The following is a 26302-nucleotide window of genomic DNA, read 5'->3' as shown; positions in this document are numbered from 1 at the left end:
GCTGCCTCTTCTTCTCTCATTCTCTCCCCCTCTCTCTCCTGTTGCTACTTCAATCATGAAACTGATCAATGATCAGCTGATCGGCTTTTCTCTCTTGTTTGTTTATCGCCCACTTTGCGCCAGAAAGAGGAAACCAGCGGATATTGCGCTAAACAACAGCAGCACGTTTAAGCTTGATCAGCTGTTGTTAGAATGTATTTAATATTAATTTCTAGTATCAGCTGATGTTTGCTGGAGCCACAGCTGTAAAGCTGCTGGTCATGATGTCTGTTTGGATATGTGGTGAGAGGGAAACATGAAGATGAAACCAGGAGATGTCCTTACTGAATCATCAGAGCTGAACAGGTGATGGAGAAACAGGTTTACCTTTTAGGTGACATGAATGAGTTGAAGTTATCAACTGTTTCTGAGAGATAAATAACACCAGGATCCTTTTTTATGTAGCTGACAGCTGGTAACTGTGCAGGGGCGGGTCTAGCAAAGTTTTGCCAGGGGGCCAGGTAGGGCATTAACAGGGAAAGGTGGGCACAAAGAAATACTTTTCTTTCTTATTTTCATTTAAAATATCTAGTTTTTATTAAATAATTATCTAAATCTTACAACCAAAGTTTTTATCTGACGTAAAATGTATAGAAATCATACATATACCAAAAAGACTGTACATCACTGTCACAACAGCATTTGTTTTCATTCAAAGTCTTTATGGCTTTACTACCTGGTGGGCCGGTCTGTAGTCAAAATGCCCAATTTTTTTGTCCCAGTCCAGCCCTGCAGGTTAATACTGGCAGTGTCACCATGCCAGCTGACTGTATTTTATCATCAGCCAGTGTTGTTCTTTATCAATATTACCAAAGTTTACGATAAGGCAGCATAGAAAGTATTTACTTGCTTTCAGGTTTTATTCAAATGTTAGTCTTTTCAGTTGTTTCCCCACTTTTTTCCTGTTTCAAAATCAAACACCAGTTTGTGAGAAGATTATCTTCTTTTTTTAACAGGCAGATAAAGTTTTGCATTGGCATTGGCTAATTTGTCAATTGTTTGTTACAAATGTTCGTATTTTAATTTTCAAAAATGTTTTTGCCCAAAACATATGTGCACTATATGTCAGTAAAAATACTATGCAAATATTGATGTCCTTGAATGCTGAGTAAGCACTGACAAAGCACTGATTGTATCTCTTGTACTTTATCAACGCAGTATCTAAAAACTTTGCACCGTAGTGGTTAAAATCTCATTCTAATAAGAGTTAAAAGTGCATTTGGTTATTAGGATTATTGAATTATGGTTAAGGGTTGGTAGAATTTTTTTTTTTAAACATTATCTGCCAATTAAATCTGCCACCCTTCTCCAAATCGGTGCCCCTACCTGGCCCCCCCAACAAAAATTTTCTAGACACGCCACTGTTTACCACGAACACGGAGCTCAAAGAAAGTTCAATCCTTCATGTTGACGAATAGTGCGAGTCTGATAAGTTTCCCTCTGCTTTACCGTTGGGAAGTTATCCCTCTTGAAGGCACTGCCATTTGCAGATATGGTATCATGTGTCTCCTTACTGGAAGTCAGACTGCATTATGTTGCAAAATGACTCAACATTACTCCGCCTACGACTCGTTCTCTGGAAGTTCACCATGCCCACTGCACTCACTTACAGTTTCTGTTTCAGCGCAATGATAAATACCGAGGCAGCAGTATACCCCCCTATCGCGGTCTTCCACAGACACAGTGCAAAATTCACGTAGCCTAAATTCCACGGCAATGACGAGACAGACATGAGTCCCAGACTAAAAAAAACAGAAGAGAAAAAAAGAGCAGTTTTCCTGTTTGGGAACACTTCGCTGTGAATCATACAGCAGCCCTGGTAGCTGTCCAACTGCAAACACACAGTACACACAGGTCATGTGCGAACTTGAAGGCAGGAAATAAAGCGCGCTCCTCTGTTCGTGCGTAACAGGGAAGTGAGTCTAACCTAGTTTCTACGTTGTTAAAAGTTGCTGCGAACGGCTGGCACCGAAAGTTCCGTTTTCTTCTGTTTTATCGACGCGTATTGCTCAGCTTTCCGAATTCAGCTTCAGCATTACATCGAGACACTGAGTGATGGAAGAAGGGCACGTTCTGTAGGACTGTTCGGTGGACTCGTAAGCCCAGCAGAGGGGGAAGAGGCGACGAGCTGCAGCTATTGTTTTTTTCAATGTTTTGAGTTCTCTACTTAGCCGAAGGTAAGCGTCAATGTGCCTTGTTTCATTCTGCTGGTGTTATCTCCGCTCACCACGAAACCGTGTCAGTTCCTAGAATCGCGCGTAATGGATGTGAGTGTTTGTCATGTTTTGCTTGTGTAACAACAGGCAGGATGGACGTCCGTTGGCCTTAAACACAGCCTTACGTCGCAGTTTTGTCACGTTTTATTTCTTTGAACACCAAAATAGTGATTTTGATTTTTTAAAATATATTTTTATCTTATAAATAAGTATTTGGTAAATACTTGTCTTTTACGAAACGTGGAAGGGAGTTATGTAATTATCAAGGCAGCATGAATGTTGCCACCTTAGTCCCTCCCTTCATGCCTTGCTGTCCAACTGTTTCATCCTGTACCCTCATTACTCCAAAATGTGTGCCGTTTTTGTGGCACCAACACTTATACTGGATGGAACCAGAAATAATTATAGGCATCAAGTTCATATCATCTAGTGCAGTAATCTTATGACATCTCACAAATATTATAGTTCTAGTAAAACAGCATTTCCATTGCGTGCAAGTGTGCACTCTAAGTCTTTAAAATAACTTTAGAATAACTAAAGATAGTTACTCTGGCAGGGATCCAGTGTTCAGCCTGGCACCGCTGTGAAAACAACACACACCTTGTAGCTGATGGGTGCTGTGTGAAGACAAGGATATGTCCTGCAAATGTTCAGAGATAAGGCAGCGCTCCTGGCAGGCAGATGGGCACAATCATGAAAATGATTCACACTATAAACTCGCCATCAGTTAGCAGTCCTAGAAACATGAGAGTCCTCCCCACTACTTCCCACAGTACACGAAAGAAACAAGCGGAAGTCTCTTGGTTTCTCTTTCAAATCAAATAGTTTGATTTGTGTGACTGTTGTGTGTGACTCTACAACCTTTATTTTATTGCACTCACACAAAAGAGTCCAAGCATAAGCTGCAAAGAGGGAGCTGCTTTTGCACATGGAAAAGTGGTTGTTCCCTACATTCTTCTGCATTTTCTTGGCTTTTATGTTTGCGTCTGTCTGAGCTGTACACAACATAATCTGTGTTGGCCTTGGAGGAGAAATCTCTCCTTATTTGTGTCAAAAGCGAGGGCCTTGCTCACTCTACATGTTATACTTCAGCTTTGTGCACAATTTTTTCAGTTGCTGGGGAAGTAATTTTTGGTGATCTCACTTAAAGCACAGGAAACTTTAGCCTTACTTATCAGAAAAAGGATGATTTGGCGTTTAGCTTCAAAAGATACGGTTTGCTTGGTCAGTAGGGGAAGCAAATGCTTTCGTTGTGATGTCCTGGTTGAGTTCGTTGTGAAGTTAGCTGTCAGGCTGAGAAACAAGAAATGCCACATTCAGCATTTAAAACTAGTTTTGATTCTCCTTAGTAGAGTCTAACTGATGTATTGGCCAGCTGATATTGGTCTGCCAGACTGGTATGTATACTGGAACTTTTCTTTTTCAGAACGTAATGTAGAAACAAATCTTGAAAGTAATTTGCCATCATCTAGTTTTTTGTTTTTTTTAAATATCTCTTTATTTGATTTTTTTTGATACACAAAAACAACAAAAACAAAAACAAACAAACAAAAAACCCAAAACAAAAAAACAACAACACAAAAAGCAGTCTGAGACATATAAAACTAATACCGTATGGTAGATAGTAAATAATTGGGTCTACCACCCATTTACACATTTGTCCTGACAAACCCAACCTGCCATCGGCAGCTCCACTCCGATGGCAGGTTGGGTTTGCTTTTTGTGTTGTTGTTGTTTTGTTTTGGGTTTTTGTTTGTTTGTTTTTGTTTTGTTTTTGTGTCACAAACCCTGACAAACCCAACCTGCCATCGGAGTGGGGCTGCCGATGGCAGGTTGGGTTTGTATAATTTCACTCAGATCGTCAGGTAAGGCGACCGTGGCTCAGGGGGTTGGGAAGCGCATCTGTAACCAGACGGTCACTGGTTCGATCCCTGTGCTCTCTGTCCTGGTCGTTGTGTCCTTGGGCAAGACACTTCACCTACTGGTGTTGGTTAGAGGCCATATGGCAGCCTCGCTTCTGTCAGTCTGCCCCAGGGCAGCTGTGGCTACAACTGTAGCTTCCCTCCACCAGTGTGTGAGAGTGAATGAATAGTGGAATTGTAAAGCGCTTTGGGTGCCTTGAAAAGCGCTATATAAATCCAATCCATCATTAAAGGGCGCCATATATCCAAAAAGATATTGTCATTACCGCTTAGTTTTGCACTCAGTCTTTCCATTTGTAGGACTCTAAAGATTTCTTTATACCACTGAGTTATTGTTGGTGGTTTTTCAATTAGTTGATCAGTTGATCCGATTGAAAACAATACATTTTCTTGCCAAGAACAATAATTTACATAGTAGTTTATATTTGTTTTTATCTGGAAATTTGTTCAGAGTTGGCAGCCCCAATAAATACTGAGCTGGATCTTTTTGTTTTCTGCTTTTAAGTATACCCTTTAATTCTTTTGTTACACAGAGCCAGAATTTTGAAATTTTTGAGCAAGTCCAAAGACAGTGCAAGTAGGTCCCCGCCGCAGATTTACATTTAGTACATTGTGCTGACCTACTCGGATCAATTTTATTCAGAAAAGTAGGCGTTCTATACTATCTATGTAAAATTTTATATTGTGTTTCTTTAAATCTATTATTAAGGAATAAAGAATGCACAGACTGTATGCACTCGCTCCAGGCATGATCATCACAATGACACTGGAGGTCTCCCTCCCAACTCCTGATAAGTTTTCCAATATTAGATAAGATAAGATAAGATAGAACTTTATTAATCCCTCGGGTGGGTTCCTCTGGGAAATTCGGTTTCCAAAAGCACAGCACCGACAGAAGTTACAGTTACAGAATATTACACACACACACACACACACACACACACACACACACACACACACACACACACACACACACACACACACACACACACATATAAATACAGAGACAAATATAAATAAAATATACGAAGGGGATAAATAGAATAAATAGGAATAAAAATAAAAATACAAGTGAATTGCACATTTCAAGTATTGAGGTCTATTGCACTGTTGACTATTTACAAAAGTATTGCACAAGGTATTGTACAGTGAGGTGAAGAGGCACTACAGCTTAGTTGTTCCCCCCTCCTTTGTCCTCCTGTTTCCCCTCCCTCTCCCCTCCAGAGAGGAGTTAAACAGTTTGATGGCGTGTGGGACAAAGGAGTTTTTAAGTCTGTTAGTTCTTGTCTTGGGGAGGAGCAACCTGTCACTGAACAGACTCTTCTGGTTGTTAATGGCCGTGTGCAGAGGATGCCCAGCATTGTTCATAATGTCCAGCAGTTTTTTTAGTGTCCTTTTCTCTGCCACTGTCACACTGTATTATAAAACTGTCTTATAGTACTTTTATCTGCATTTAAATGTAAAAAGAACTTTTCCATGGGTCCTAGTTGCATTGTATTGTGTAAAGTATCAAAACTTGAAGTAATTAAGTGACGGGCCTATAAAAATGCAAAAAAATCCATTTGATGTATTCCATATTTCTTTTGGACCTGCTCAAAAGAAATACAATCATTCCCATTAAACAAATCACCAACCACACGTATTCCTGCGCCAAACTATCTCTGAAATACTGCACTTGTCATTCCAGGTGTAAAGTGCTGATAATTTATAAAAGGTGTTAGGTAACTCAGTATAGGATTACTTTCAGTGTATTTGTTCATATCCCGCCATGTTTTTAAATAAGTATCAATCATTACTTGTTATGTTTTTTTGTATATTTACTCACTAGTTCACTTAAGAGATTAAATGGCGAACATGTCGAGGCTTCAAGGGGATTCTCTGTCTCTTTTAGATATGCGTGGATCCATTTGTGTATGACTCTACTATGGCATGACCAGTTATAAAGCACAATGTTAGGAAATCATCTAGTTTGACTTGCAGAGCAGCTCGAGTTCTGGCAATGCTCTCAACATTGGCCAAACAAAATTTAGACTCGATCTTGATGTTTTATAGGATTTGTTTCTGAATGGTTATAGTTATAACTGTAGATCCGTAGGAATCTTCTGGAAACTGTAATAAAAAATATCACTCAGCAGCAATTTCACTTTTGCTTTTCAAGAATTGAATGTTGATTTGAACTCATCAAGTAATCAATTGATTTTATTCATCAGTTACTCATACTATTAGTCAGAATTTTTTTGATATGTATGAGTCACCAAAAGTAAAGGTTGAGTGTGTTTTCTGCAGTATTATATTATATTATATTATATTATATTATATTATATTATATTTGCTATTGTTTAAGACAAAAAGTAGCAACACGTTTTTGAAATATGGAGGTACTTTGGATCACTGATGAGTCGCTCTGCTGTTTCAGACTTAAATTGAATTCATCACCAAAACAAATTTTCCAAAGATTTTTAACCTTCTATGGGATGTTTTGTTTTTTTCTACCATTTTACAGAATAATTGAATGGATGATTTAGAATTGAAATGATGAAATAATTAGAAGTAATCTTTATTTACTGTCAGTGGTAGGAGATTGTGTTAGGAAGGGTGTGTATTTAGAAAGTGAAGTTAACGAAAAGGCTTAAAGGAGTCATTCTTCTTCCCATGAGCCAAATTATAGGATTTTCTCTAGTCATATAATTCGATTAGAGTTCAAAACAGTCGCATAAGAAAAGCAAATTTCCCCACATTGGTTTCTGAGAATGCCAGTGGAAAATGACCAGTTATGGTTTGACTACCCCGTAACAGATTTTATCATATATAATGATATGAACAGAAGGTCTTCAGGTAGGTCTGGGTTTTTCCCTATTTCACCCAGTAATGTTTATTCAGAAAAAATAGATATATTGTATCCCTGGTGAAAAGCTGAATATTTGTTTTTATTACACAATTTAAAGCGTTGAGCTGTGAAAATAAAAGGTTTTTTTTATGGCACTGTTTGTTTATGACAGCGTACCTTGACCTGGTGACACATTTGGCCATCAACACAACAGCAACAAGATGCGAATGAGCTTCTGCAGAAATGCTTTTTCTCTCAGTGTCTGTGTAGCAGTGCGTCTGTCATCCTTCGTATTTTGACTGAATTCACCAGGGCAGTCTGCAGACAGCGTAGTCTCTGAAACACTGCAAGCCTTCACTGGCCAAGGTTTTTGAATAATGCATTAACTGATAATAATAATGAATATGGAAAAGTAATACAAAGTGATAAAGTACAAAACATGTCCTGATGGATTCTCGTTTAAATTGTTACATTTCACAGCAAACGTGCCAGTCAGATAAATACTACTGTTTTCATTTGCTGATCATGCAGTGCTCCCGTTTAAGGGGGATTTCTCTATGCTGCACATTTTGGGTAACTTTATGAAAATGCAACCAGAAAAGACAATAATACTGTAGCCACGTGATAAAGATTTGCTTGAAAAAGCAAACTCCCATAAAATAATCTGTGTAGAATTGAATAATATGAGCAAGTTTACATGTTAGAAGACAATTTTAAGGGATCTCTTTCTTTAACTTTGTTCCACACTGTAGATCCCCCCGCCTCCCAACTGGGGAAACTCCCATGATATGACACGTCCACTCACATCTAGCCTATATTAGACATTATCATAGAAATAGGAAGTAAATATTTGGCCTGGCAAACGATTTCAGCCGGACCTGTTGCAGTTTTGTCATCTACGTCAACTTGTGAGGCCAAATAGTGACAGGAGAAACTTAATCATTCTGAGTTACTCTCAGGGGATAAATGCTGGAAAGCTGTTCAGCACATCAGAGGGATGTACGTGCAGCAGGCTCCTGATGTTGAGATAACGCTAGTATAATAATATTGTGTAATCACACAATACAAACATGCACAGTCTTGAAAAAAACAAACCGATTAGTGTTCTTTAATGGAAAAATGTTAAATAAATGACAGAAAATGTAGGCACAGAAAGCAAGGAATTGGCAGGCAGGCACGAGTTTCCACGTCTATCTACAAACTAGTGACATAAGGGGCAGGAACTTGCAGAGACCACTAAAAGCCTGAATTGGTAATCTGACAAATATGCTATGATGCTATTCTTTGATTGACTGCGACAGTTGTTTCTTAAACATCGGTGTTGTATTTTGCAACCCTCTGACTTGGCAGTAATTCAGTTATGTTTGTTAAGCAGCTTAAAGAGGAAAAGGCTAAGATAGTGATGGATTATACACTTAAACTCAAACAAAGTCATTATTAGGGTCTAATCTTTAACCCAACCAGTATAGCAAGTATAGCACGGCAAGGTTCTAGATAACTGAGAGAATAAGAACTTTGTTATAAACTGCTGCTTGACAGTGAAAACTGTCGAACAAATCAGCCTTTTGGCTACAACAAAGAGCCACGTTACAAAAGCCCTAACCCAGTATATAAACACAGGGCCAACGCAAGAGGAAAAGACTCAAATAATTCCATTGTCTTTTTCATACTCCTGCATACACCTACATAATTATAGCTCTAGAACCAGTTCAGTCAAAACACAAGAAACAAGAGCAGAAAGCCCTGTATTACAGCCTGTAGGGTTTTTCCCTCTGAGCTGTTTTGGGTTCTGTGTTGCCCAAATCTAATGTTACAGCACAACCAGAGGGACTAGGAACACGAAATCACATGTACATTGAAGTTATTTCTGTTATGCTGTTTCTATTTTATAGTAAAAATTCAAATTAAACATGTACATTGTGTCGGCTTCTTTGTGCATTTATTCATCAACCGATTTGCTATCATCTGACTAGTAATATTCAATCATATTCATGTAGGACTATGTCAAAGTTATAAAGTCCTTTACTGTTATAAACGTCTCTTCATAGATGGTTTCTTGGTGTCAGCATTAACAGGATCCAACATTACATTTACCATACATTTTCCGACCATGAGTGAAGTGGGGAAATCAAACATCATATCTGTAGTTGCAGTCTTCATAAGCATATAAAGACTGGTCACTAAATGATCGTGTCGGGTTAGAGTGAGCTGCTCTCTACTAAAACTCTTAACATGATAAGTTTCTTCTGAACATTAAAACTGGCTGCATTGTTGTGTAATGATGCATGGCACCTAAGTATGTTGGGATTCTGTGACCTGAGGAGTGGCACTTTTGTGGAATAGACTTTTACTGCTGGATCTTATTTGGTCTGTATCAGATCAACAGCTTTGAATCTCTTGTTGTGTTCCTTTGGCTGTTTATGACTCATCCTTAGTGGTGTGTGTTGTCCTTATAGGGAAGGAGTGGGTTTTATGGGGTTTGTCAGATTTACGGCAATGTTTACGTGGGTGTTGCATATTAACGTAACGTCCACAAGAATGCCGGGACTTGGAAGAATTAGATTCCTGGAACAGGTAACAAGTCAATTCTGTTAGTTTTACGGATAAGCTTTTAGATTACAACCATGTTTAAACTGGGTTTTATTACTGTGTTTTGCTACATTGCTGTGTTTTTGTGTTTACAAAATGTCTGCACACAGACAGACTTCTACATTTGCCTTTGTGATTGTGCCAGTTACTGTTTTTAACATGCTGGCATTTTTAAAGATAACGATCTGAAAAGCTGTTTATATTTGACAAAGCTTTTGATAGCATGGTGAAAAGTGCCACAACACTGAGTGTCATGATTCGGCCGTGTGGCAGGCAGGATGAGGACCCAAATTGCAAACTCACAGACACGGGGGATAAACTCAAAATGCAGCTTTATTGCTGACAGGTGATAAACAATAACGATGATACAAAAGCAATGCAAAACTACACTAAACTGGGAAAAGCTAAAGTAACATATACCGGAAGACACGGGGAGAACCACACACGGCATGAGGGAGAACGCGACGCCGAACAGAGGGAGACTCAGACAGAAATACACAGAGGGTAAACGAGGAAAGTGGGCACACACGGGGAACACAGGTGATACTGATAATCATAACGAGACAGGGCGGGGTGAACTGAACATGACATGTACAGGCACAGAGGTTCAGACAGGAGGAGAGAGAGCACGGGGAAAACAGACATAACGGGCTGGGGAAACATGGAATAAAACATAAGGAGAGACGAGGGCTCACAGATACACAGAGGGGCACACAGGGGGTAAAAGCCATGAAGGGAAAACACTTAGGGAACAACACAACAGGGCAACTCAGAAAACATGGCCTAAATAAGGAACGAAATACAAAAATACAAGGAACTAAGAATACTGGGCCCACATGGCCCAGGACCATGACACTGAGATGATGCATTTTTTACATTTTCAGTAAAAGATAAATGTGAGACTACAACATAATAAAAATTGATGGGTTTTTTTTATATTAAAGAGGCTCTTGAAGCAGTGCACTTTGTCAAAAGTTTGCTATTCAAAATGCAAAAACATACATGTGAATATGTAACACTGCAAACGCAATTCAATACACACGTGCACACTCACTAATCTCTGCAGCTGTGGAGTGATAGTTGCTGGATTTGAGGAATTCTGGCTCGCTCGGTGGAAACGCTGTTACGCAATGCTTTGTTTTGTCAGTTAAGATACAAAAGTTTAAAAAAAAGTTGCTCAATGTTACAAAACAGAAATCGTGACTCGGGAATGGCAGTTTTCTTGCTTGTGTCACACCGCCTTAAAAAGCGTATCATTTCTGTTGGAGAGGTCCTACAACAGGTGACTCATGTTTCCACCAACTTACATTAATAATGAATCAGGAAATCCTTTTCAACTTACATAATTACAGTATTACTGTCAAAAGATATGCAAGGCTTTGTATTACAGTGAAAATCAAACGGCTCATCAACATGCCAGTCGGAAAGTTTAACTTATGGTCAACTGTCTGACTTTCATGTTAGCTTTAGAAAAACAAGCGTGCGGTTAGACTGTAGTTGGTTGATCCCAGCAGGATCATTTAAAAACATTTGTATCTCCGCAGCTGTGCAAACTGTTTATGAACAGCGTATGTGCATGTTTGCTACTGGCGCAGTTGAGCTCTGATATCTGTTGCAGATATTACAAATTAATTAAAAATAATCAATTTGTTGCTTTGTTATGCTATTCAGTGGATCCTTAGTATGACCAACCAATACTGGCCTATCACAGAGATTCACAGTTACTGTTGTTTTGCTTATGTGCTGTCTGGTATGCAGCGAAGGGCGACTAGTGATAGGTAGGAAATAAAATATGGTGTCAACAGAGCAGCTCAGAGTTTTTTTTCTCATTGTTTAAATGTGCTCAGGCCTGCTTTCAGCACATGTTGCAGAGTTGGCTGAACAGATGGTTGTTAGGGCTAAAGGGGTATCACAGCAATGGCTGGCTTGTTTATAAAAACACGAACAGTGTTACATACTGCATGTGTATGTATGTATAGAGATGAAAATCATATTGGGTGATAAATTAAAAAAACCTAACCTTTTCTCCATAAAGAGTGACGCTGACCTAAAAATTCCAGCTCTTGTCTCTTTGACAAACATTCAGATAATTTTGATCTGTATTCTCTTTCTCCCTCTGGACCCATAAAGCAGTGGTTAACACATTAGCCTAACAAGGAAAAGCTCTCTAGTCTGATCCCAGAGGAGGCACAGCTCCCTTGGTTGTGTCAGGATGGACATCTAGAGTAAAAAATCAAATCAAACACTACAGACTGTAGCGTCTCCTGGTGAATGAAGGAGCACCTCAATGTTGATATGCTGTTAAATCAGAAAGATGCGCTGTTTAGTTCCACTGTGTTTAAAAAAAAACAGTCATGGGAAAGGTTAGAAACATGTAATTTCTTTTTACTCCCTAGCCCTGCGTGATCATGGCCCAGTGGATCCACATGACCCAGATATTGCAGCATCTGCCTTATGAGACAGTCAGCAGCCTCTATCCACCAAACACCTTCCCGATTGAAGTCAGGCATTACATATCTGAATGGATAGAGAACCAACGATGGTATGATGCACACACATACTGTACATGTACATGCTTGTATAGTTTATATATACACATTATGCATGTTTATTCTTAATAAATATTGCATGTGTTTATTCATAAGGGACTGTGTGTGTGTGTGTTCTCACAGGGAGGACTTTTCACAGGAAAAGGTAGAGCAAGAGAGTCAAGCTCAAATTCTGTTGGACCAGGGTATCAGCATGATGCAATCCGTTGCTCAGCAGAATGCCAATGTTGTCGAGAAGATGAAGCTGATGCAGATGAGCAGGCACATGGTAATAAAGCCAAAGAAACTATCAGTTTTTAAAAAAAGAAAGTGACATTTTATTTGAGTTTATGGGCTTTACCATCACCCATAAAATTTCACCTTTGCAGAAATTCCTGTTTAGATTTTTCAACCTTCTGCAGCATTTGTTGCTTGGACTTCAAACTTCTGAAGAATGCAAAAACCTTGGTAGACTTTATGACAACTTTAGAAACTTCCTTAAAGCTGCTACAACATACATGTTAGGAATGCATTGTCTTTGATATCATTTGCATTCATTATTGCATTGCATACTTATAATTAGTGGTATTATTTGCTTATTTTACAGGAACTGTTTCACCAGCAGCCACTGAAGTTTGCACTGATGGTCAGAGACCTCCTCAGGCAGGAGAGGGCTCTGATAAATGGAGTAAGTCCCTTTTATGTTAAGTCTAACTAAAGTTTTTTTCCAAAGGCAAACGTATTTATCCCTCAAGTTTTTCCACGTCCTCACCTCAATTCTGCCTATTTTGGCGATCTCTCGTTTTCGTCCTTATGTTGATACTGTGATTATTATTCCTTATTATTCAGACGTGTTGTTATATTTCCAGGGTGGTTACATTTTAGGGTTTCATAGGGGTTTTTGATTACAACGTACCCACTGCATAGATTTCCTGCTGAAACGTAAATCCCCAGTAGTAGCAACAGTTCAAATCCTTGATATTAAAGCATCTTTGAGTCTGTCAATAGGAACAGTGTTATTGCAGGTGTGGCAAGTTGGTGAGGTGGAAATGGGGGGAGGAAGCAGAGAGCACAGATTTAAGTGGAGGCTGATTGGCTCTGATTGAACTAGAGTAACTATTTCATTATTGAGATTGACAGTGTGGGAAAGTGGTAGTGAGAGCGAGCGGTTTTAAGAACAGAAAAACAGCCTAACACCCACGAAAGCAGATAGGTGTCTGATTACAGATCTTCCTTAATGAACTTCATATCTGTTAGGTAGAGGAATTATCTACCAGAAGAGGCGTTGGTTTTATGCAATGAGTGGCAATAAAATTTGTGTAGTTATTTAAAAAACAACATTATTTTCTTTATATAAAAGAAAATGAGTCATGAGTCATAATTCATGCTGACCTGATACTTGTGTTTTTGATCAAATCTAACTTGCATTTCCAAATATGTCATATTGCAACATAAAACAGCTTAGCTCTTCTTAGAAATCCCCACAAGACATCATTGTTTCAAGTTTACTTCTACCCTTATAAAAATACACTGGTGATAGCTGGCAGTCACAAGCCACGAGGTTATATCTCAGGGGGAACCAGGTGAAGCTGATGTGTTTACCAGATACAGTTTATGTTTAATTGTGTAAACTATTGTGTAAAAAAACCCACAAAAGCAAAAAAGGTCAAGCTGTGGTGCTTTGCAAGTCCATTTAATGTTTTTTCTGTTTATAGACCTCCCCTGCACAGTACCCAGCGTACCCGACGAACGATATGTCCAAGCAGGACGTGGACCAACTGGTCCTGAAGGTGCTCGAAGTCCAGGAGATCCGAAAAAAGATGCACCAGATACAAGAGGAGCTTAACTGGGAGAGGCAAAACTTTGAGAGTGCACACTCACAGGGTAAACGCATGTTTTCCTTTAGCAGTACATGAATGATTACATGCCTTAGATACCGTAAGCAGTCAGAGCGCAGTAATAACTGCCAAAAGACTTCAACGGCAAAAATACAGCTTACATCAACAGAGTTCCTGTTTTTCAAGGTTAAATCATAATCTCTTTTTATTGTCTGCTTCCTTTTCTTCTGAGTCTGTTCAGCTATTTTAATTCCACTTGTTAATTTTTTTGGAGGATTTGTTTTTAAATGCTTGAAAAAGAAAGAGTTTTCATAAAAACTTTATTTAGAAGATCATTCTCTGGCGGCGACATGAATTAAAAAAATCCAGGTGCTGCAAATGGAGCGCTAGCTGGTCTGCTCAGTAGGAAGTGGCAGATGTTATCATTTTTCAAAGCAGAATAAGTAGAGATGGCACAGTTACGTGGATGTTGGTGTTTTTTTTGTTTTTTTTAGATACCTTAACCCCATTGTCTGGGGATGTTGCTAGTGATATTTATTTTTATCTTTATCTGATTTGATGTGTCAAACCGTTTTTGAGGTCAAGCTTTGTCTAATTATATACAAGACTTAATGTAGTAAGATCAAATGTGAAGCACTCACTCACTTTTTGAAGACCCAATAAAACTGAATGATCAATAGAGGAGGTGCTGCCCACTACCAAAGGATTTCTAGGTGGTGCTTTTTGTTTAATGTTGGTCATTTGACCCTCATCATAAACAGTACTTGCATGATGTTCTCAAAGAAGTATGATTAGATATCATTTTTTATTATGCATTTAATTGTTCAAGCAGTGAAGCTGTTGGAACCACAAGGTTGTTTTGTTTGTAGGGCTGCAGCTACTGATTAATCAGAATCAGAATACTAATCCCTAAGGAAATGATCTGTTCTATATTTCTGATAAGAAAGCTATTAAAACAGCTGAACAGTCTAGAGTACGAAGTAAAGGACAAAGAAAAAAGTAAGAAAAAGTTGGAGCAAATGAAACAGGCTGCATGCTATTTTAGTAATAGTTACTTTGGTAATAGAGTAATCTATCAATTATTCATTTTATTATTCAAGTAACTGGATAAAAATACTTTTGTCTTAATAATGACTGATAATAAACATTCAAAAGAGAAAAAACAAGAGTTTTTCAGAATGAATGAACACACATATGCAGTTAAACCCTTTGATTGTACTCATGTGCTGTACTGAAATTACACTTTTTAAAGAAAGCATTATGCAAACGTTTTTTTCAAACGCGTACATCCAAACTTGAATAAGTGGGGTGTTGAGTGGGGTTACAATGTGGCTTTTTCACTTAGGCATAATTCAAACATTAGACATTAGGTGCGCCCCACTTTTTGCAATGTGATAGTTACGATAGGCTCCAACCCTCTGTGACCCTTTTTTAGGTCTCCAACATAAAAGTCAGTCTGTCAAAAGAAACTCACCTTTAGGTTGTGCAATCTTTTCTTTGCCAGAAAGCTTGTTTCTGAGGGAAAAAAAACCGTTTTCTACGTACAGCACAGGAATTCCATTTTATTATTTAACTTAAAGCAAAGCAGCATTTCCCAACAATGCAGGAAAGACTCGACATGTCATGTTGCTTCTTGTTTTAACAGGGTCGTTCCAGCAGAATGGACTTGATTCTGCAAATGCAGAAATCAAGAAACTTCAGACTCACATCCAACAGCTGGAGTACAATATACAAGCAATGGCCACGGTGAGCCAAGGGCTTATGTTACCATCATCAACATTACTGGCATCCTCGAGAGAAGTTAAACTAAATGTCTTTAGAAATTTTCAGGTTATTAACACCAAAGAACAAGACGAGATCTTCATCCCGTTTAATTAAACCTGTTTGATTTTTTGATGTTCCTCAGCTCATTTAAATATACTGGTAGTTAATAGATAAACAGTTATTACTTGATTACTTGTTTTCAGTTAATAATCAAATTGCAATGTGTTTGGATTCTGGTTTTTGTAGAAACGTTCACAGCTGCTGAAGGAGTCTATGGAGCTGCTGGGCATCTGCCAGAACCGATTTCTTAACAGGCTGAACGAGTGGAGGTGGGAGCAGCGCAAAGCAGCCATAGGATTTCCTTTTGATGACAACCTCAGCCCCCTGCAGACCTGGTGAGCTGCACACCACTCCACTGTTTGTACTCACAGCCTTTGTGGTATTGGTTTATGCTGTCCTGGTTAAAACCCATGATTCAGTGTCTTTGACACACTTGTTTTTATGTTCCAAGTTTAACACTAAAAAGAGGGCACCTTTATGCACACAATCCAGTAACATACCGCACTCTCGTTTAAGAGATGGATTTTTGAAGTCTGCATATTTTCAGTGATTTTTGGATTTATTTGAAAACTTTATTGATCAGTATCCAGATGTAGCAAAGTCGGCCTGGCAGTTGGTTTGATCTGTTGTTTCAGTCTTCATTTTGCTCAAATATGAATTATTAGAACTTTTGGATGGATTGCAGTTGGATGAATTTGGTGATCTCCAATCTACCATTAGAGTCAAGTTCTTTTTTATATCCCTCCTCAGGATCAACTGTAATCACTTTCTTGAATACTTACCAATTCTTACCACCACTTACTGGACACTCCAATGACTCCATCAGATTTCAGCTTATTTAACACAGACAAAAAATCTCTGATGGAGAATGACTGTATGAATTATAAATGTATAAATTGGTCAATTATTAAACAAATATTTTGCATTTTTTACCAGCTTGGGTGTTTGTGTTTTTGCTTTCTTTCTATACTTTCTCTGTTAGGGCTGAGCAGCTTCTTGGGATGAATGGAAACCTGAGACAAGAGCTGATGCTGACTGGGGAACTGACCTCGGAGCTCCAGGAAGGGCTGTCACAACTTGTGCAGGTTTTGATTGAAAGGTAGCACAGTCCCATTGTTTCCTTTCTTGTCTCACAAACAGCAGTGTAAAGGAATCACTTTATTACCTTTTTTAAAAAGAAGAAGACAGTTGTCTAACTCTGTAACCCTTTCAGCTCTCTTATAGTGGACAAGCAGCCCCCACAGGTGATAAAGACACAGTCAAAGTTCTCCACAACTGTGCGATATCTGCTGGGAGAGAAGGTAGCTCCTGGGAAGCCTGTGTTGGTGAAGGCGCAGATCATTAATGAAATACAGGCCAGGAACCTGGCAAATGTACATGGGTGAGTCATGTGTTTCTGGGCTGGAATCTGAAATCCCCTCACACTTTGACAGAATATCCTCACTGTGGCAAATTGTGAGGGAAGAAATAAAAACTGTGATCAAGCTCCATCGCTGGGTCTCTCCTCTGCTCTCTGTCTCTGTCATGGATGCATAAGAGGCGTAGGTCTGCGTGTCTGCTTCCCCAAAGGTGCCACACAGAGCAAATAGGCCACAAAGAACCTGCAGAAAATTGTGCAGAGCAAACAGAGCATGGGACAAGATCTAACATGTACTTGATGTTGCAATCTTCCCCACATCGGAAGTGTGGAAACTATGGGCATGTTTTCTTATTCTTTATAGCACAATTGGCAGGAAACATTCACACCTAACTTTCAAAGCTCTTCTAAAGCTCCTGTTATTTGCTGTGTTGTTATTAAAGTTTAAATGTTGTGTTCACAGTTAAATTAAAATCACCAAAATTCTTAAAATAATTATTTCCCACATTATTTTAACACAATAATGTAGATACATAACAGAAATCAGCTGCAACCATTTATTATTTACTTGAAAGGCAAAGGTGTGAGTAAGCCTAACTATACAATTGTAGCGTTTATCTACAGTAACATTAACAACAGAGTCAGCTGTTTGGTTAGATTTATTAGTTAACACTGAACACCTCATATTGTCAACAAGCATTTCTGCTGTGTAAATTTGATCTGAGGCTGTGCAGGATGTATGTCACGATCTTGTTTGTTTTTTTAGCATCTTGTAGATTAGCACATAATTAAATCAAATTAACTACAGAGGTTAAAACTTTAAGTGGTTAATATCAAGGTACTGACTATCCAGTATTTGTATGAGGAAATAACTGACAATAAAATGATGTTACCTGCAGTGATAATGTTGGTGAACTCATCAACAATTCGGCCGTCCTAGAACACAACGCAGCCACCAAGAGCACATGCTCCAACTTCAGAAACATGGTATGTGCGGGTCTACATTTACAGCTCATATTTGATTGACGTTCAGCATCGTTGGGAAATGCAAACTTTGTTTTTGATTTAACAGTCCATCAAGAAAATCAAGAGAGCAGACAGAAAAGGATCAGAGTCTGTGACAGAGGAGAAATTTGCCCTCCTGTTCTCCTCAGAGATCAACATCACAGGCTGTGAGACTCCGTACAGGATACAGGTTTGACCCTATCCGGCATTCTGACTGTTGTTTAACAGTTCACATTACACAGTTGACTTGAGTTGTTTTGCTAACTTATGATCTGTTTTGTTGAATGCATGCTGAGCACACATACGGTGTAGTTATGGTGACTTTAAAGGGGTCGGGTAACGTAACATGTCTGATTACAGGTGATCTCTCAGCCAGTGGTTGTTATTGTTCACGGCAGTCAAGACAACAATGCTGTGGCCACCATCATATGGGACTGTGCATTTTCTGAGCGAGTAAGTGTGAAGTTCTTCTTTTGATTTTTCCTTTTTACATTTAGTATTGCAGCTTGTCTTTTCTGCTGTTACAAGTGTTTGAAAGCTACAACATACAATATGTGCTTCATACTCTCGACTTGACCCCTGAACTGGAATTCAGCAGGGACTGGCGAGGCATTATATCAACTTCCCCTTGCGGTGGAAGAAACACAGAGGCAGCTGTTAGGAGGTGACTGTTGCTTATAAAATGCACAAATGCAGAAGCAGCAGCTAACAGCATATCCTTTATGCCTTCGATGCTTGTTGGCTCCTGGGAACACGAGGCGGGTCTGGGCCCGCGCTGGAGAGTCGGCGCAGTGGCAGGATGGCTGCTGTGTTGCCTGGAATTACTCCTCATCCCCTACCCAACCCTGTTGCTGGTCACATGCTCTATAATGTTGTACTGTGGACATTTCTGTGCTTTCTGTGCAGAGGAGTTTTTTTGTTTCCTGTTCTCATGCTGCCTCCTACAGCCCAGCATGAGTAGAGGTCTCTTTTTTTCCTCTTGTACTTTCCCATTGTAGTGTATATTTCAGTGTTTTTTCCTGTAATGCAACCGTTCTCTGACTTGCATCCCCATGTGATGTCTGTGTTGTGTGTGTAAGGTCAGGGGCGGGGTTCATTCCACTGCAGGGCAACCTGCCACTGCATGTGGCAAATAAAAATTGAACTTTCATCCATCCATTCGCTTCCGCTTATCCTTTTCAGGGTCGCGGGGGGCGCTGGAGCCTATCCCAGCTGTCATAGGGCGAGAGGCAGGGTACACCCTGGACAGGTCGCCAGTCTGTCGCAGGGCCAACACACAGGGACAGACAACCATTCGCACTCTCATTCACTCGCACATTCACACCTAGTGGCAATTTGGATTATCCGATTAACCTATCCCCACAAGCTGCATGTCTTTGGACGGTGGGAGGAAGCCGGAGTACCCGGAGGGAACCCACGCAAACACGGGGAGAACATGCAAACTCCACACAGAAAGACCCCGGCCTGATGGTGGAATTGAACTCAGGACCTTCTTGCTGTGCGGCAACAGTGCTAACCACCGTGCCACCGTGCTGCCCAAAAAAAATTGAACTTGAACTTTAAATAAGAGGTGTGGCAGCAGTCATGTGGAAAAAATATGAGTGCAGTGACACACTTGACCCAATGTCCTGAACTTGGCAAGAGTTGAGTGTCCCTAGAGCCCGTGTGTGGGAAAGTGGAAATGTCATAAAAATAGAACATAAATAAATAGCAGACATTTATCATGAGGGAATAAACGCAGTTCACCAAAATTCTAAAGTCTGCATTTAACATCCATAATAGTGCGTTTATATATTTTCCTTTTTCTCTTTCCATTTTAAATTTGGTTTTACTCGTCCCCTCACAAATTTAAAAAAAAAATATGTGTATCAGTGTTTTCGCTTTATCAGCCTTTATGTCACTGCCATCAGGACAGAGTACCCTTTGTGGTGCCGGACCGCGTGCCGTGGAGGATGATGTACAACACTCTCAACAGCAAATTTACATCTGAGGTTGGGACGCAGCACAACCTGGACCAGTACAACCAACACTTCTTGGCACAGAAGGTCTTTGATAAGCCCGACTTTAATGAGGATTTCAGCAACATGATGGTTTCCTGGGCCCAGTTTAATAAGGTTCGCATGTGCTTATATTTGCTGGCACAGGTCACTTTGACCCACAAATCTTACGGTGCCTTTCAACATTACAGGAGGTTCTCCCAGGTCGACCGTTTACCTTCTGGCAGTGGTTTGAGGGAGTAATGGAGCTGACCAAGAAACACCTGAAGACCTACTGGAGCGAAGGGTAGGAAGATTCTGCTGCTGTTTCACCAGTGAATGTCAATAGCCTGTGATAAAAAAGCTTACAGTGTTTTGCTCCAACAGGCTGATATTTGGTTTTATTGGGAAGCAGCATCTCCACCTGATTCTCAAAGACAGGCCCAATGGAACATTCCTGCTTCGATTTAGTGACTCGGAAATTGGAGGCATCACCATCGCTTATGTGTCTGCTACTGAAAGTAAGTGTTGACAGACCACTGGTTAATGTTCAGTTCAATGTTATCTCAGCACCTAAAGCAATGTTAATCTCTTTGACTAATAATTTCCATCATAGTTTTCGTCAACAACTTGTTTTTTTTTTCCTAACAAAAATAAGACGATAACTAAATAAAAACTAATGCACGACGACAAAAACTATGATGACACTTTTGTCGATGAATAAAAACACGATGAAAATGTTCCTGAGTCATGGGATCCAATCAGAACTAATTAAGTTGTGTACATAGGCGGGACAAGTTTGGAAGTGATTGAATCGTTAAATCCTTGTGGAGTCAGGTTAGATGCACACGTCTGATCTGCTGCCAAGAAACAGGTGCTCCCTGTTTCTCACGAAAATGTATCAAAATGTTATAAGAGAATAGCAGACATGTGACCACATTTCACATTTAATGTCAGGGAAAATAAGACACAGAAATCAGATTTAGTCTAGGATAACTCCATGATATTTAGTCTACGAGAACCAGACTGAAAACAATTTAGATGTTTAAATTATGACTAAAACTAAATGACATTTTAGTCAAAAGATTATGAATAAAACGAAAGCAAAATCTGCTGTCAAAATGAACACTGACCTAAAGGATAAAGGCCACTCTTCCGAGGATGCCAGTTTTCAAATTTTGGACAGAGAAGACAGATGGTTTGAAAGAGGAGTGAAACAGGGGCATCTGTGTTCTCTGTGAACAACCATCAAACAGAGCAGGTGGCTTAAGACACCAACTCTCTGCCACCTACTATGCAGTCTCAAGCTTCACTGATATGTTGCTTTCAGGTGACCTCAATAGTTCACGTGATAGCATAATGCAAGTTCTCACAGTGGTTTCACCTGCTCTTCTATGTTGAGCCTGTCTGCCTCTCATGTCAAAGCAAGAGGTGGTCCACTAGTTTTCCTGATTCCCTTTCATACTGAAGGGTGTTCCTCCCAAAGTGCAAGTGCAAGAAGAACATCTTGCATTCAGGTGACCTCAAAAGGTCACATGATAGGGTGAGGCATTATCTCACAGGGGTTTCACCCAAAATCTCTGTCAGTAATGACCCACGCTTTTACCTTGTGATGGGATTAAAAGTGGGTCAGTGACCTTCGTAAGAGATAACCCCAACTAGGGTTGAAATACCTGAGATTCTCCACCTTTTGGTTGTAGAACATAAGAGGTGATAAGAGGTGAAACGTATTCAAGAAACTTAAAGAAGTCAGTCACTTTCTTTCCAAGCTCCTTATGTGCACCTGCTAAAAATCTTTGACAAGCTTGAATCTCAGTGACCTTGACCTCAAGAAAATCACCTACAGTTTTCAAATTTGTACCAAAGGTGCATCTACTAGGAGGCTGAGGGGTAGCACTGTTGGCAGCCAGTACTTTTGAGTAAAATATTTGCATTTTACACTGCATTTCGACTCGTTTTGCAATTGGCGGTTATAAACATGACGTGACAGATCAAACTTTTTTTTCCAGATGGGGGACAAAAAATCCAAAACATCCAGCCTTTCACCAAGAGAGATCTTGAGATCCGTGGCCTCGGGGACCGCATCCGCGACATTGACCACATAACGTATCTGTATCCTGAATTTCCTAAACATGACGTTTTCAGAAAATTCTACACAGGTAATGGTTGTCCTGTACAAAGACAGTCATATGTTCTCAGTTTAGGAAAAGAAAGTGAAAGTAAAAAACTAACCTCTTTTTTGTGGTTTGAAGCAGAGCCTACGTCGTCCACCAACGAGGGTTACATCCCTGTGTCTCTCCAACTTAAAGTCGGCATGTAAGGATCTATTCATAACAAAATAATACATATAGGGAACATGTCATGTGTATGTGTGTGTATCTTTTTATGTGTGCAGGGATGCCCAACGCCCAACTTCCAGTACACCATCTTCCTTCAACATGTGAGTGTCACTTGTACAGTCTTTGGTACAGTATTTCCATACCACCAGCTCTGCTATTTAAGGAAGAGTCATTTAGCACAGGCAGCAATTACATGAAAGGTGTAATTGCTGCCAATGCTACCCATTTATAGTCACAATTATACTTACAATGAAATCTATGAGGTCATCTGTCATGAAAATAAGAAAACACAAACATTTTAGTGTTTAAAGCTAAAAGTTATTGAAGTTTTAGATAGATAGATATGTTTTTTTATAAAACAGTGCATTTGAAGGTTCATCGATAACAACAATAATTATATTTTAACATTAATGGTAATGAACAATACTGTTAATTTAAGGTAGGTGTGGCATAAATATCACATTAGGTGGTGTAATTAAACATCCTGATTTATGCTTAATGCCATAATGCACTGAAGCTTCAAATCTAGAAAATATACTTCAGTTATGACAGATCATGTTTCATTTCATGTCTCATTTTGTTTTTGTTGTTAATAGTTAGAAAAGATAATGTTGCAGTAGCTGTGCTGTTGGACTGTTTGCCTTTTTTGTTTCGCTATCTTGGACTTTGGTTACACTTCATATTATGTGCTTTTATTTTGTATGTCCAGGGATACCATGCCCTCGCTTCACTCTAGCTTCAATGTGTAAGTGTTGCTTTTATGTATTTCTCTTTTATACTCAACATCCACACCAATTACTTAATTTAAATCTTTCAGTGTTTTTCTTTTAAATAACTGATTGACCCACTGTTTTTTTTCCTACTGATCTGGACTTTCCTTTTGCTTCACATTGTGTTCTTACCTTTCATTTTACATACATTTGCAGGGAGCCTATAGCCCCAACACCTATAGTACAAGGGCCTGAAACCTCACAGAGTAGCTTCTCTATGTAAGTATCAAGCCTACACATTTTTTTAATCTCATTTAGAGCAATCTGTTCATATTAACCAGTGATAATGTGATAACTCTATATATTTCACTTCCGTACCACGCACTCCCTGTTTCAACATAAATATCTATAAATTATCAGAAATGATCAGATATTCAGATTCTGGGCACAAAAAATATTGAAATGTGAACAACTTTGTTTGAATATTCTTTATTGCGTCTTGAAAACAGCATATCTACAGGAAACACACTGTTGTGTACCACATTTACGATGCTACTTGACAGTCTGTGTAATGTAAATAAAATGTTTTCACATTTTATTTACATTAAACGGTGCCACGGAAATAAACATCTATACATGTGCGTGTATTCCTGCTTCACATCGCGGTTCATCTTTCATGGACTCACTACATCGCACATTTATCTGTGAATCTATATCGTGGATTTCTGCGGTCTATACGTATTTTTATTATTTTTATTATTTTTGTGGTTTTTAACTATTGCTTCTTCTTTCAGGCAACAGTTCCCGTCACCGTTCAACTCATCAGAGTTCTCTGATGAAATAATAGATGGTGCAACAACAGCTCCTGGCCTGGAACCCATGTACGTTTTTTTTTTTTTGGGTTAATTTCTGTAAGACATCCATTGCAATGGTGACTGATTATTAGACAGTAACATCTTACGCTTGCGCTCTCTTTTTCTAGGCTACCAGATTTGAACTTTTTCGATTAATCTAGAGTCTTCCTGTGGGCTGTGCAAAGAAGAAGCCGGCTAGAGATTGAAGCCAGACTTGTGTCATGTAACAAACGTGCCACCATTTGAGCAGATTCTCTTCCTTGACTCTCAACATCTAAAGTTTGGACTACGACCAGTGAAGATTTTGAGACAAACTTGATTTGTCTGGGGCTCAACATGTTAAGAAAGAGGAGAAAATCAGTTTAAATCCAAAGTAAAACTGAGAACAAACCAGAACAAAAATGCTTTTTTTGCAGCCATCTGTGCCTTTGTGTGCATGTCAACAAGAACTTGCCTAGTGGCAGGTCTGTTAATGTCTTTTCTTTTTGCTTTTCTTTTCTCTTCTGTTGTGTGTGTGTGTGTGTTTCTTTGCTTGTATTTAGGAAAAGATTTGGATTACTGTACAGACTATAGCATTTTTCCAACAGTGGCTATAAGTGTGACAGCGGGTATAAAAAGGGCAAGGGCACATGACATTGCTGGCCAGTGGACTTTAAGACACCAGGGGATTTTGTTTTATTAGTGTATATTGCATGTTGGTCTATTTTAGTCATACATTGTATGTAACCCTTTGTGTTTTCACTTTTCTCACAGTATATTATTCATTTAGTCTCTGCATATAGCGCATGGTAAATACTCATTAAGGAATAAACACCTTTTCTGGCAGTGGTGACTGTGAGACTGTCACAACACTGACAGACTGCGCAAAATGTCAGAAGTTATGAAGGGTGATGGGCAAAGTTTATATTAGATCTACTGTATGTCAATTAAAAATTCAATTTTGTGTTTTCTGTTCTATCAAACAATTTCTTGTTTAATGTCAGCTGATACTTAGTAGTTCTAGTTTTATTGTTTTCAACGAACTTTGTGCCACTGTGCGTGTTTTTTTAAGTTTTTTTTAAGGCCCAAGCATACTAAAAAAATACCAAAGAAGAGTCAAAGTAAAAATATATTTTCAAACCGATTTCCCCTTATTTCCCTTTATTTTCAAGCACAACAATAATGTTATTAAGTAAGCAGTTCAGGAAAACAGACAGTTAAATCCATAGACGTTTGGACAATAATAGAATCTTTGTAGTTTTGCCTCTGTACACCACCATGGGGGATTTTTAAATCACATATTCAAGTTGTGATTGAAGTGCAGACTTGTAGCTTCAAATGGAGGGGTGTAACAAAAATATTGCATTAACAGTTTGGGAAAGTACTGACATTTAGAGGCTTAAAAATAACTAGATAAACTAAAATTTCTGCAATTAACAGGAAGGAAAATCGTGCTGTACTGGGCTGACATCAGGTGGTTGACTTGGCCATTGAAGTATAGCCTATTTTCTTTGCCTTTACAAACTCTTGGGTTGCTTTAGCAGTTTGCTTTGGGTCCCTTTGCAATGTGAAACACTATTTTAAACTGTTTTGCAGCATTTTAGATGAGAGCAGAGGGTTTGCCATGTAATATTCTATAAAAGTCTGTAATTCCTGATCATTTAATGCAATACTTTTGATAAAGTCTTTGAATTAAAGCTGAAAATCTGCACTTCAATCACATGTTGATTGTCAGGTTTAGAAACCCCTGGGGTGGAGTACAGATGCAAAACTACAAACATTGTGCTGTTGTACAAACGCCCATGGACCTAACGGTAATTCTGACACATTATAGTGTTTTCTCACTTGTCCGAGCTTTAATTTTTTTTATTTTATTTTATTATGGCTGTTTTTATATGCATTGAATGTTAACCCAAACCAGTCATTCCCATAAAAGATGTTTTTACAACAAGTTTAGCACTACCTATCGTCACTGCCAGTGCTGTGCATGTTATCACATAACAGTGTGTGTTGGATGTTGAGAACAGATGTTATATGTATACTTAACCTTTCATATCTTGTGGAGTGACTTTTGTTTATATCACCCTGGGGATACTACTACAATCCTTATAGTCTTTCACTGTGGAGACAAATAAAATTTCACTTTTTCTGTAAATAGTCAAAAACATTTGTTTGAATTTATTTACAAGAAATTGGTCATTTCTCCCTTAAGTCAAGATCCATGAGTTATCACTGCACAGTGGAAAATATTCTTCAGTACAAGCAGCTGCGGACAGATGATTTACAGCTTTCGAGGTAC

The 26302-nt window shown here is 39.0% G+C and overlaps 1 protein-coding gene across 2 annotated transcripts; it reads left to right on the top strand.

Moving 5' to 3' along the window:
- The first annotated feature begins 1904 nt into the window (after positions 1 to 1904).
- On the top strand, positions 1905 to 26122 carry stat6 (signal transducer and activator of transcription 6, interleukin-4 induced). 2 transcript variants are annotated; one of them, XM_085344104.1, is made up of 22 exons: positions 1905 to 2216; positions 11990 to 12135; positions 12266 to 12410; positions 12729 to 12809; positions 13837 to 14005; positions 15605 to 15705; positions 15970 to 16118; positions 16766 to 16882; positions 16997 to 17164; positions 18040 to 18127; positions 18213 to 18335; positions 18506 to 18598; positions 20056 to 20259; positions 20334 to 20428; positions 20509 to 20642; positions 22131 to 22280; positions 22377 to 22437; positions 22517 to 22561; positions 23170 to 23205; positions 23387 to 23449; positions 23965 to 24051; positions 24153 to 26122. In XM_085344104.1, the coding sequence occupies exons 2-22, from the start codon at positions 12002 to 12004 to the stop codon at positions 24178 to 24180; spliced, it is 2271 nt and encodes a 756-aa protein (XP_085200230.1). In that variant the 5' UTR covers positions 1905 to 2216; positions 11990 to 12001; the 3' UTR covers positions 24181 to 26122. The 2 variants fall into 2 exon arrangements, with proteins under 2 accessions (XP_085200230.1, XP_085200229.1); XM_085344103.1 differs by having other exon boundaries at positions 22374 to 22437.
- Positions 26123 to 26302: the final 180 nt, after the last annotated feature.

This window comes from Diplotaxodon limnothrissa, linkage group LG20 (assembly GCF_057381915.1).
Source record: "Diplotaxodon limnothrissa isolate DT_005_m linkage group LG20, D_limnothrissa_male_GT1.1, whole genome shotgun sequence".
In the NCBI taxonomy this organism is placed as follows: Eukaryota; Metazoa; Chordata; class Actinopteri; order Cichliformes; family Cichlidae; genus Diplotaxodon; species Diplotaxodon limnothrissa.
Note: the sequence above shows the minus strand (reverse complement) of the source record. Positions and strands in the feature narration are given on the sequence as shown.

Bases quoted from the DNA above. Each gene is read 5' to 3' on its own strand.
- stat6 (XM_085344103.1), top strand. From the start codon at position 12,002: ATGGCCCAGTGGATCCACATGACCCAGATATTGCAGCATCTGCCTTAT. The intron at 12,136-12,265 runs GTATGATGCACA...GTGTTCTCACAG, and splicing joins TGGATAGAGAACCAACGATG to GGAGGACTTTTCACAGGAAA. The intron at 18,336-18,505 runs GTTTGACCCTAT...GTCTGATTACAG, and splicing joins AGACTCCGTACAGGATACAG to GTGATCTCTCAGCCAGTGGT.